Source organism: Oncorhynchus mykiss, chromosome 28, assembly GCF_013265735.2.
Source record: "Oncorhynchus mykiss isolate Arlee chromosome 28, USDA_OmykA_1.1, whole genome shotgun sequence".
Classification (NCBI taxonomy): Eukaryota; Metazoa; Chordata; class Actinopteri; order Salmoniformes; family Salmonidae; genus Oncorhynchus; species Oncorhynchus mykiss.
In genome coordinates, this window is record NC_048592.1 from 25757272 (window position 1) to 25769523 (window position 12252).

The window sequence follows — 12252 nt, forward strand, 5'->3', positions numbered from 1 at the left end:
CCATGCTTTTGTCACTTCTAGGTTAGACTACTGCAATGCTCTACTTTCCGGCTACCCGGATAAAGCACTAAATAAACTTCAGTTAGTGCTAAATACGGCTGCTAGAATCCTGACTAGAACCAAACAATTTGATCATATTACTCCAGTGCTAGCCTCTCTACACTGGCTTCCTGTCAAAGCAAGGGCTGATTTCAAGGTTTTACTGCTAACATACAAAGCATTACATGGGCTTGCTCCTACCTATCTCTCTGATTTGGTCCTGCCGTACATACCTACACGTACGCTACGGTCACAAGACGCAGGCCTCCTAATTGTCCCTAGAATTTCTAAGCAAACAGCTGGAGGCAGGGCTTTCTCCTATAGAGCTCCATTTTTATGGAACGGTCTGCCTACCCATGTCAGAGACGCAAACTCGGTCTCAACCTTTAAGTCTTTACTGAAGACTCATCTCTTCAGTGGGTCATATGATTGAGTGTAGTCTGGCCCAGGAGTGGGAAGGTGAACGGAAAGGCTCTGGAGCAACGAACCGCCCTTGCTGTCTCTGCCTGGCCGGTTCCCCTCTTTCCACTGGGATTCTCTGCCTCTAACCCTATTACAGGGGCTGAGTCACTGGCTTACTGGGGCTCTCTCATGCCGTCCCTGGAGGGGGTGCGTCACCTGAGTGGGTTGATTCACTGATGTGGTCATCCTGTCTGGGTTGGCCCTAGGACCATGCCCCAGGACTACCTGACATGATGACTCCTTGCTGTCCCCAGTCCACCAGACCGTGCTACTGCTCCAGTTTCAACTGTTCTGCCTTATTATTATTCGACCATGCTGGTCATTTATGAACATTTGAACATCTTGGCCATGTTCTGTTATAATCTCCACCCGGCACAGCCAGAAGAGGACTGGCCACCCCACATAGCCTGGTTCCTCTCTAGGTTTCTTCCTAGGTTTTGGCCTTTCTAGGGAGTTTTTCCTAGCCACCGTGCTTCTACACCTGCATTGCTTGCTGTTTGGGGTTTTAGGCTGGGTTTCTGTACAGCACTTTGAGATATCAGCTGATGTACGAAGGGCTATATAAATACATTTGATTTGATTTGATTTGATTTGAAGATTGGGAGAATGTCATATGGTCAGATGAAACCAAAATAGAACTTTTTGGTAAAAACTCAACTCGTCGTGTTTGAAGGACAAAGAATGCTGAGTTGCATCCAAAGAACACCATACCTACTGTGAAGCATGGGGTTGGAAACATCATGCTTTGGGCTGTTTTTCTGCAAAGGGACCAGGACGACTGATCCGTAAAGGAAAGAATGAATGGGGCCATGTATCGGGAGAATTTGAGTGAAAACCTCCTTCCATCAGCAAGAGCATTGAAGATGAAACGTGGCTGGGTCTTTCAGCATGACAATGATCCCAAACACACCGCCCGGGCAACGAAGGAGTGGCTTCGTAAGAAGTATTTCAAGGTCCTGGAGTGGCCTAGCCAGTCTCCAGATCTCAACCCCATAGAAAATCTTTGGAGGGAGTTGAAAGTCCGTGTTGACCAGCAACAGCCCCAAAACATCACTGCTCTAGAGGAGATCTGCATGGAGGAATGGGCCAAAATACCTGCAACAGTGTGTGAAAACCTTGTGAAAACTTACAGAAAACGTTTGACCTCTGTCATTGCCAACAAAGGGTAAATAACAAAGTATTGAGGTAAACTTTTGTTATTGACCAAATACTTATTTTCCACCATAATTTGCAAATACATTCATTACAAATCTTACAATGTGATTTTCTGGATTTTTTCCCTCATTTTGTCTGTCATAGTTGAAGTGTACCTATGATGAAAATTGGCAGCAGCCACTCAATGTTAGTGATGGCTGTTTAACAGTATGATGGCCTTGAGATAGAAGCTGTTTTTCAGTCTCTCGGTCCCTGCATTGATGCACCTGTACTGACCTCGCCTTCTGGATGATAGCGGGGTGAACAGGCAGTGGCTCGGGTGGTTGTTGTCCTTGATGATCTTTTTGGCCTTCCTGTGACATCGGATGGTGTAGGTGTCCTGGAGAGCAGGTAGTTTGACCCCGGTGATGCGTTGTGCAGACCTCACTACCCTCTGGGGAGCCTTACAGTTATGGGCGGAGCAGTTGCCGTTCCAGGCGGTGATACAGCCCGACAGGATGCTCTCGATTGTGCATCTGTAAAAGTTTGTGAGTGTTTTTGGTGACAAGACAAATTTCTTCAGCCTCCTGAGGTTGAAGAGGTGCTGCTGCGCCTTCTTCACCACGCTGTCTGTGTGCGTGGACCATTTCAGTTTGTCAGTGATGTTTTCCCCCGAGAAACTTAAAACTTCTACCCTCTCCACTACTGTCCCTTTGATGTGGATAGGGGGGTGCTCCCTCTGCGTTTCCTGAAGTCCACGATCATCTCCTTTGTTTTGTTGACGTTGAGTGTGAGGTTATTTTCCGAGGGACATCACCTCCTCCCTGTAGGCTGTCTCGTTGTTGGTAATCAAGCCTACCACTGTAGTGTCGTCTGCAAACTTGATGATTGAGTTGGAGGCGTGCATGGCCACGCAGTCGTGGGTGAGCAGGGAGTACAGGAGAGGGCTGAGAACACACCCTTGTGGGGCCCCAGTGTTGAGGATCAGCATGTGGAGATGTTGTTACCTACCCTCACCACCTGGGGGCGGCCCGTCAGGAAGTCCAGGACACAGTTGCACAGGGCGGGGAGCTTGATGACGAGTTTGGGGGGTACTATGGTGTTAAATGCTGAGCTGTAGTCGATGAACAAAATTCTCACATAGGTACACATCTCACACATCTTGTCCAGATGGGTTAGGGCAGTGTGCAGTGTGATTGCGATTGCGTCGTCTGTGGACCTATTGGGGCGGTAAGCAAATTGGAGTGGGTCTAGGGTGTCAGGTAGGGTGGAGGTGATATGGTCCTTGACTAATCTCTCAAAGCACTTCATGATGTCGTAAGTGAGTGCTACGGGGCGGTAGTCATTTAGCTCAGTTACCTTAGCTTTCTTAGGAACAGGAACAATGATGGCCCTCTTGAAGCATGTGGGAATAGCAGGCTGGGATAAGGATTGATTGAATATGTCCGTAAACACACCAGCTACCCGACCAACTCACCAACTAGGCGACCAACCTGACGATGATCCCACCAACCAGGCAACCAACACACCAAACTGTTGACCAATCAAGCAACAGTTTTCCAAACCAACGACTAAGCGAGCAACCCAACAACCAGCCGGCCAACACACCAACTTATCAAAAAACCAACCAACCAGTTAATTAACCCACTAACCAGTCGACTACCCACCAACCAGCCAACTAATACACCAAACAGCTGACCAACCACCACCTTATCGAACAACCAATCAACCAACCAGTTGACCAACCCACCAACAAGCCAACCAACCCAACCAACAACCAGCCGACCAACCAGCAAACCAATCCAACAACCAGCCAATCAACCACCAATGAGCCAACCAACCCACCAACCAGCTGACTAACCCACCAACCAGCCGACTTAACCCACCAACCAGCCGACTAACCCACCAAACTATCAACCACGGAAACAAACACAAGACCAACCCACCAACAAGCCATCCAAACTTCCAACCTATCAACCACCCCACCAACCAGAAGACCAAGCCACCAACCAGGCAACCAAAATACCAACCTGTTGAACAACCCACCGACCAGCTGACCAACCCACCCACCCACCAACCAGCCCACCAACCAACCCACCCACCAACCAACCAGCCGACCAACCCACCATCCAACCAACCGACTAACCCACCAACCAACCAGCCGACCAACCCAGCAACCAGCCGGCCAACCCATTAACCAGATGACCAACCCACCAACCAGCCATCCAACCCAGCAACCAGCCGATCAACCAACCCACCAACCAACCAGCCGACCAACCCAACAACCAACCAGCAGACTAACCCACCAACCAACCAGCCGACCAACCCACTAACCAGCCGACTAACCCACCCACCAACCAGTTGACTAACCCACCAACCAGCCGACCAACCCATGAACCTATCGACCAACCAACCAGTCAACCAACCAACCAACCCACCCACCTACCAACCACCCAACCAACCCACCAACCAGCTGACTAACACACCAACCAGCCAATTAGCACATCAATCAGCCGACTAACCCACCAACCTGACTAATCAACCAACCAGTTGACCAACCCACCGACCAGGCGAGCAACCCACCAACCAGGTGACCAACACACCAACCTTTCAACCAGCCAGTTGACCAACCAGCCGACCAACCCACCATACATCCGACCACCTCACAAACCAGCCAACCAACCCACCAAACAGCAGACTAACCTGCCAACCCACCCATTAACCTATTGACTAACCAACCAGCTGACCAACCCACCAACCGCCCGACCAACCAACAAACCAGCCATCCAACCCACCAACCAGCCGACCAACCCACCAACCCACCAACTAGGCGACCAACCCACCAACCAGCCGACCAACCCACCAACCAGACGACCAACCCACCAACCTGTTGACCAATCAACCAACCAGTTGACCAACCCACAACCCAACCAGCCAACCAACCCACCGACCAACCCACCAACCAGCCAACCAACTCACCAACCAGTCATCCAACCCACCAACCAGCCGACCAACACACCAACTAGGCAACCAACTCACCAACCAGCCGACCAACCCACCAACTAGGCGACCAACCCACCAACCAGCCGACCAACCAGACAACCAACGAACCCACCAACCTGTTGACCAATCAACCAACCAGTTGACCAATCAACCAACCAGTTGACCAACCAGCCAACCAACCCAAATCAAATCAAATCAAATCAAATTGTATTTGTCACATACACATGGTTAGCAGATGTTAATGCGAGTGTAGCGAAATGCTTGTGCTTCTAGTTCCGACAATGCAGTAATAACAAGTAATCTAACTAACAATTCCAAAACTACTGTCTTGTACACAGTGTAAGGAGATAAATAATATGTACATAAGGATATATGAATGAGTGATGGTACAGAGCAGCATAGGCAAGATACAGTAGATGGTATCGGGTACAGTATGTACAAATGAGATGAGTATGTAAACAAAGTGGCATAGTATAGTATAAAGTGGCTAGTGATACATGTATTACATAAGGATACCGTCGATGATATAGAGTACAGTATATACGTATGCATATGAGATGAATAATGTAGGGTAAGTAACATTTATATAAGGTAGCATTGTTTAAAGTGGCTAGTGATATATTTACATCATTTCCCATCAATTCCTATTATTAAAGTGGCTGGAGTTGAGTCAGTGTCAGTGTGTTGGCAGCAGCCACTCAGTGTTAGTGGTGGCTGTTTAACAGTCTGATGGCCTTGAGATAGAAGCTGTTTTTCAGTCTCTCGGTCCCAGCTTTGATGCACCTGTACTGACCTCGCCTTCTGGATGATAGCGGGGTGAACAGGCAGTGGCTCGGGTGGTTGATGTCCTTGATGATCTTTATGGCCTTCCTGTGACATCGGGTGGTGTAGGTGTCCTGGAGGGCAGGTAGTTTGCCCCCGGTGATGCGTTGTGCAGACCTCACTACCCTCTGGAGAGCCTTACGGTTGAGGGCGGTGCAGTTGCCATACCAGGCGGTGATACAGCCCGCCAGGATGCTCTCGATTGTGCATCTGTAGAAGTTTGTGAGTGCTTTTGGTGACAAGCCGAATTTCTTCAGCCTCCTGAGGTTGAAGAGGCGCTGCTGCGCCTTCTTCACGATGCTGTCTGTGTGAGTGGACCAATTCAGTTTGTCTGTGATGTGTATGCCGAGGAACTTAAAACTTGCTACCCTCTCCACTACTGTTCCATCGATGTGGATAGGGGGGTGTTCCCTCTGCTGTTTCCTGAAGTCCACAATCATCTCCTTAGTTTTGTTGACGTTGAGTGTGAGGTTATTTTCCTGACACCACACTCCGAGGGCCCTCACCTCCTCCCTGTAGGCCGTCTCATCGTTGTTGGTAATCAAGCCTACCACTGTTGTGTCGTCCGCAAACTTGATGATTGAGTTGGAGGCGTGCGTGGCCACGCAGTCGTGGGTGAACAGGGAGTACAGGAGAGGGCTCAGAACGCACCCTTGTGGGGCCCCAGTGTTGAGGATCAGCGGGGAGGAGATGTTGTTGCCTACCCTCACCACCTGGGGGCGGCCCGTCAGGAAGTCCAGTACCCAGTTGCACAGGGCGGGGTCGAGACCCAGGGTCTCGAGCTTGATGACGAGCTTGGAGGGTACTATGGTGTTGAATGCCGAGCTGTAGTCGATGAACAGCATTCTCACATAGGTATTCCTCTTGTCCAGATGGGTTAGGGCAGTGTGCAGTGTGGTTGAGATTGCATCGTCTGTGGACCTATTTGGGCGGTAAGCAAATTGGAGTGGGTCTAGGGTGTCAGGTAGGGTGGAGGTGATATGGTCCTTGACTAGTCTCTCAAAGCACTTCATGATGACGGATGTGAGTGCTACGGGGCGGTAGTCATTTAGCTCAGCTCAACCCACCGACCAACCCGCCGACCAACCCACCAACCAGCCGACCAACCCATAAACCAGCCGACCAACCCACCAACCAGCCGACTAACCCACCAACCAACCGACTAACCCACCCACGCACCAACCAACCGACTAACCTACCCAATAACCAACCTACTAACCCACCAACCAGCCGACCAACCCACCCACCAACCAGCCGACCAAACCACCAACCAGCCGACCAACCTATCGACCACCTAAAGTACACAAACAACATCTCAAACATACACTGCCTTCTCTTTTCTAGACTCTGTCTTCTTCAGGCTCTATATCATCATGTCTGTAGACTGAGGACTTGGGAAAAGCCTGCAGGTCAATAAAACCTGCTACCATAGCCACTCTGGTCAGCTCTTGTATCTTATTAAAGCAGGCTCTATTGTATAGGAGCAGACGGCAGTAGACGGGTCGATGCTAGCCCCACCAGACGCATAGCATTACCGCAGTTGGAGTAGGGAGGGGAGCGAGATGGAGCGGAGGTCAAGGTATTCACTTCATCCGACAGGGAAGGCAGGGAAACCAAAGAACAGTGGGAAGGAAAGGTGGACTGGAGGTGGAACTGAGATGACATTATCAGCCCAGGGGGGTTGGGGATTTCACTTCGGAACAGAAGAGAAACTTCTCTTGGTATCTTTTGTATCAATTCACATACAGATAAACACAGTGTATAATCAGATGAATGTCTGTGCAGACGTACCCTTATACAGTACACACATGCACACACGCACACACAAACACACACATACACAGAGCCTACCTTCTCATAGAAGCGTAGCTCGTAGTCCAAGATGATTCCGTTGGGCTGTTCGGGCTGTGGCCATGACAACGTGAAGCTCTTCATGGTGGAGCTCACCTGGTGCATGATGGGTACGATCGAGGGGGCTGCAAACAGGAAACAGGAAGAGAAACAGGAAGTTTAACAACCACTCTGTATGGAAAACCAAAATGGCTTCTCTGTGCCTTGTAACAGCCTGAACGATGCAAGAAAGTGGCAATGAAAGTTACACAAAGTTAACACTTTGTAACACAGAAAAAATGATCAGACAAAAGTCAAGCCGTTAAGAATCTGCAGTCAGACCTGTCATGGGGCAGCAAGCACATCTTTAAAAACATCCTCACTTTTCAAGGTCCCCATTTCTCTCTCTTTGTGTGGATCTCCGCCTCCGATACAGTAAGGTAAAAATCTACATTGGGTCTGAATAAAATCATTACCTAATGCAGCACAAAGACCTGGACCATATGAAGTGTTAAATTATTTTCTTGATAAGAAACTGCCCTTTGGAATAAAACTCCATCCCATCTCTTTTTAATGGTTTCGACCTGGGTGCACAGTGTGGGCCTATTCTCTTATGCTCTCTCTCTCTCTCTCTGCTCTCTCTCCCATTCAGACACAGCACACCTGAGTGCACACATATGGGCTCTGAATTAACCCACTGCCCCAGCAATTTCCCCTTCATTCCCTTGCTTTTGTCCTCCGTGCTATCATCTCTATTATGATTCCTTGTTCCTGTCTTACTGGGCTAGCAGAGGAAGGGGTGGTTGGGTTGGAGACTGTGAGCGGCGATGACAAGCGTTTAGTGTCAAGTTTTATTAGTCGTATGTACAGGATATACATGGTATACACCATCCAACGAAATGCTTACTTCAAGGTTACTCCTTGACAATGCAACAAAAAGATAAGAATACGAACATAAAGTAAATGGCTCAGTAGAACATATATATATTTTTTAACATAAGTATAATACAGGAAGGCAAACACGTAAACACTTTCTCTGATATATTGGACTATACATTTACTGTTTTGTCACTATACATTTACTGTGTTGTCACTATACATTTACTGTATTGTCACTATACATTTACTGTGTTGTCACTATACATTTAATGTATTGTCACTATACATGTACTGTATTGTCACTATACATGTACTGTATTGTATTGTATTATATACATAATGTGTAGTCACATGTATAGTCCAATGTATCATAGAAAGTGTTTAAATTGTGCAGTATCATTTTGTATTAGTAATAGTAAATATGACTCTGGTTGCAGCAATTGTGATGTGAGTGTAGCAGCAATTGTGATGTGAGTGTAGCATGAATATGTGTGTCTGTGTGAATTTAGCCCTGATTGGACAGGAGAAATACGTTACATCCATCTCTTTGCTCTTTGCTTATCTTTCGCAGTATCCATTCCAGGAGTATATGGAAGCATAGAATTAGGAATTAGAATACTTAGAAAAGGCCACTCAAGACAGTCGAAAGCTTTTTCGGCATCAACAACCATTATTGATAAATCTACATCTTGTTTTTTAGCGTATAGTATTAAATTGAAACATGTTCTTGTATTTCTTTGTAAGTGTCTATTTTTAATAAACCTCATTCTGTTGCTTATGAGTTTTGCTATTATTTTATTGCCGCAATTTATTCCACTTCTGGGACTGTAATCTGCAGGGGACTCTCCTGATTTCCCTGGTTCTAATACAACTGACATAACTGTTTGATACATGGAACTCGGAAGCACATTTGTATTGTCATTAGAGTAAAAAGGGGAGCTACTTTGACCCAGAATATAGACAAAATGCTATGGGAAAGCCATCCATCCCTGGTGCTTTTCACCAAGCAATACTTATCTTGGGGTGATTTCCATTTTAGTGATTGTTTTCTATCTGCCTACAGTTGCTTCATGGTCATTGAGTCTAAGAAAGCTGTAGGATCAGACCAACTGTTATTTCATTCTGATTTATATAGATTTTCATGTATTTTTTGTTATGAATATCGTTGTTGTTTCTTATTAAAGCATTTGTATCCTAATCGTTTAAAATTGTATTCATTATGTGAGAGCTGCAAGGTGTGTACCAGGTTTATTTCCCATTAAATAGTATGCCACATTTGAGTTTAACCTGTAGGTGTTGACTCTCTTCAAAAGTAAAATAACATATTACAGACATTTATTTTCCATGTAAATATTTTTTATGGGCTTTTTTTAAAGATAGTGTTTAATTGTAATTTCTAACTCAGATTGAATTTTTACTGAGTATGAGATTATTATTCCCCTATTGCACACTTTAAAGGCATCCCAAATTATATTGGGGGTCGGCTTTTCTCTGTCCTCTATGTCTACATTTGTAACGGAAAAGGTCTTTATTTTTTTCCACTTACGTATTTCATATACTTCGGGTCTCCATATTCTATCACTAAGTATATTTTCTGTTGATGTCATTTAGTTCCCGAGTGGCACAGCTGCCTAAGGCACTGCATCTCAGTGCAAGAGGTGCCACTACAATCCCTGGTTCGGCTCCAGGCTGTATCACATCTGGCTGTGAGTGGGAGTCCCATAGGGTGGCGCACAATTGGCCCAGAGTCATCTGGGTTTGGCCAGGGCAGGCCATCATTATAAATAAGAATTTGTTCTTAACTGACTTTCCTAGTTAAATAAAAATAAAAAGCATGATACAGGAGAATGACGTTAGTATATACTGTAGTTGAGTGCATTTTTGGATCTCTGTGTGGAAGGCTGAGAGATGGAGGCTCATTATTCTGACCCCAAAACATACTGACAGAGCACCAGATACAGTATGTCTATACACACTCTATTTTGTGGAAATAAACCCCTCCATCACCTCATTCTACCACACACTACTATACACACACCCTGCCCCCCCCCCCCCCCCCCCCCCCCCCCCCCACACACACACTTTTCGTAAACACACCAAACTTTATTCACACTCCAGCTCCCAAAATCCCCAAATAACCCCCAGCCAATCAACTCAACCCCCCTCCACTCCACCTGCCTCCCTCTCTCGGTTTCAGCCCCCGCACTCTCATCCTACCCTGTCTCACCTTGGTATAGCTCAGCCTCTCCTATCTGGCTGCCACACGCTCCAGTGCCCAGAGCTCTGCTGGGCCGCGTTATCAATTACCGGCCCTGGGCACAGCACAGCACAGCACACAGTGTTACTGACAGCCCCAGTAGGCCCCAACGCTGCTGTTGTCTTCCATGCACTCGGAGCATCGGAAGGGGGTAGCGGAAGGGAGTGTGTATTCTAGAACCAGACTCCAGTCTAACAGACTGAGTGTGCATCCCAAATGGAACCATATTGTCTACAAAGTGCACTACTTTTGACCACAGCCCATTGCGCTCTGTTGTGCACTTGTGCACTGTATAGGGAAAAGTGTGCCATTTGGGACAGAAACTAAGACCCAGACTCATGTATTTAACCAGACAGACACAGTTTGGCCAATTATAGTAAGACAAGGCAGATATTTGTAATTCTACATGGTTTTAGCATGTCTCACTGATTGGATGAGTGAGGGTGTGTGCCCATGGTTGTGCTGCTGCGTTAAACATTTCCATTTAAAAATCTCCACACACACTGAAGTACAATATACTGTACCCCCTGTCTAAAAGTCACAATTAAATTATCGTAGCACTTCTGCAACTCATGGATAAAAAGTTTGCCTAGTCCTCATCCTGAAGGCCTATGTGTGTTAGTGCCCTGTTTGTAATGAGCCTGTTTTTGTAACAGGACTGTCAGTACCTGGCTGCAGGTCAAGGGTCAAGCCTGCTGAAGTCAAATCGCGTCCCCATCGCTACCAGGGGACACCAGCGATGACAGTGATTGGTGGCTGTCCCCTGCACTTATCTCCTCCCCAATCCTGCATCCCTCCCCCTTCCCTTGTTCCTCTGTTCTACTTTTATCTGGCCCAACTAGCTGCCCCCAGATTTTAATGCAACACTCGGCTTAACATTAATCAAAGTCAACCCTCCCAGTGACCCTAGCGAGCGAGCGAGCGAGAGAGAGAGAGAGAGAGAGAGAGAGAGAGAGAGAGAGAGAGAGAGAGAGAGAGAGAGAGAGAGAGAGAGAGAGAGAGAGTGAGAGCGCGCGCAGTGGGGGGGGGGGGGGGGGTTCTGCAGACTGCTACTCTAACACAAGGCCATCACATTACACATCTACGACTCTTTAACTCCACACTACAGCACAGGGCCATCACATCAGTGGAGGCTCCTCCTCAGAGGAAGGGGGAGGACCATCCTCTTCAATGAAATTTCATAAAAATAAGAATTGTGAAACACTAAAAAGTTTTTTTAGATAAAACTATACAAAATATATGATTTTTGAATTTTTTAACGTTTTAATTTAACCTTTATTTAACCAGGTAGGCAAGTTGAGAACAAGTTCTCATTTACAACTGCGACCTGGCCAAGATGCGACCTGCCACCTGGCCAAAGCAAAGCAGTTCGACACATATAACAACACAGAGTTACACATGGAGTAAAACAACCATACAGTCAATAATACAGTAGAAAAATAAGTCTATATACAATGTGAGCAAATGAGTTAAGATAAGGGAGGTAAAGGCAATAAATAGGCCATGGTGACGAAGTAAATACAATATAGCAATTAAAAACATTGGAATGGTAGATTTGACAGTAGATGAGAGTGCAAAGTAGAAATACTGGGGTGCAAAGGAGCAAAATAATATGTCATGTCGTCATGTATGTGGATGATCAGGGCTTTATCCAGGAATGTTTCCTGGGCTACTTTGATGTGTCATGTGTCAAGTGGGCGTGATGCGCTGTCTGAGTTTAACTTCATGGACAAACTTGTTGTTCAAACCTACAACGGCACAGCTGTAATGGAATGTATCTGCTATTTGTATCTACAGCTAAGTCCCCTCCTGTTCCCTGATTAAGA

The 12252-nt window shown here is 46.6% G+C and overlaps 1 protein-coding gene across 3 annotated transcripts in view; it reads right to left on the bottom strand.

The window, feature by feature from the left end:
- The window catches only part of LOC110508791 (ephrin type-B receptor 1), a 386951-nt gene that overhangs the window by 74954 nt on the left and 299745 nt on the right, over positions 1 to 12252 (bottom strand). For all 3 annotated transcript variants that reach the window (XM_036966014.1, XM_036966012.1, XM_036966015.1), the window contains one exon: positions 7312 to 7436. In XM_036966014.1, the coding sequence (XP_036821909.1) occupies positions 7312 to 7436 (125 nt within the window). The remainder of the gene's footprint in view (positions 1 to 7311; positions 7437 to 12252) is intronic.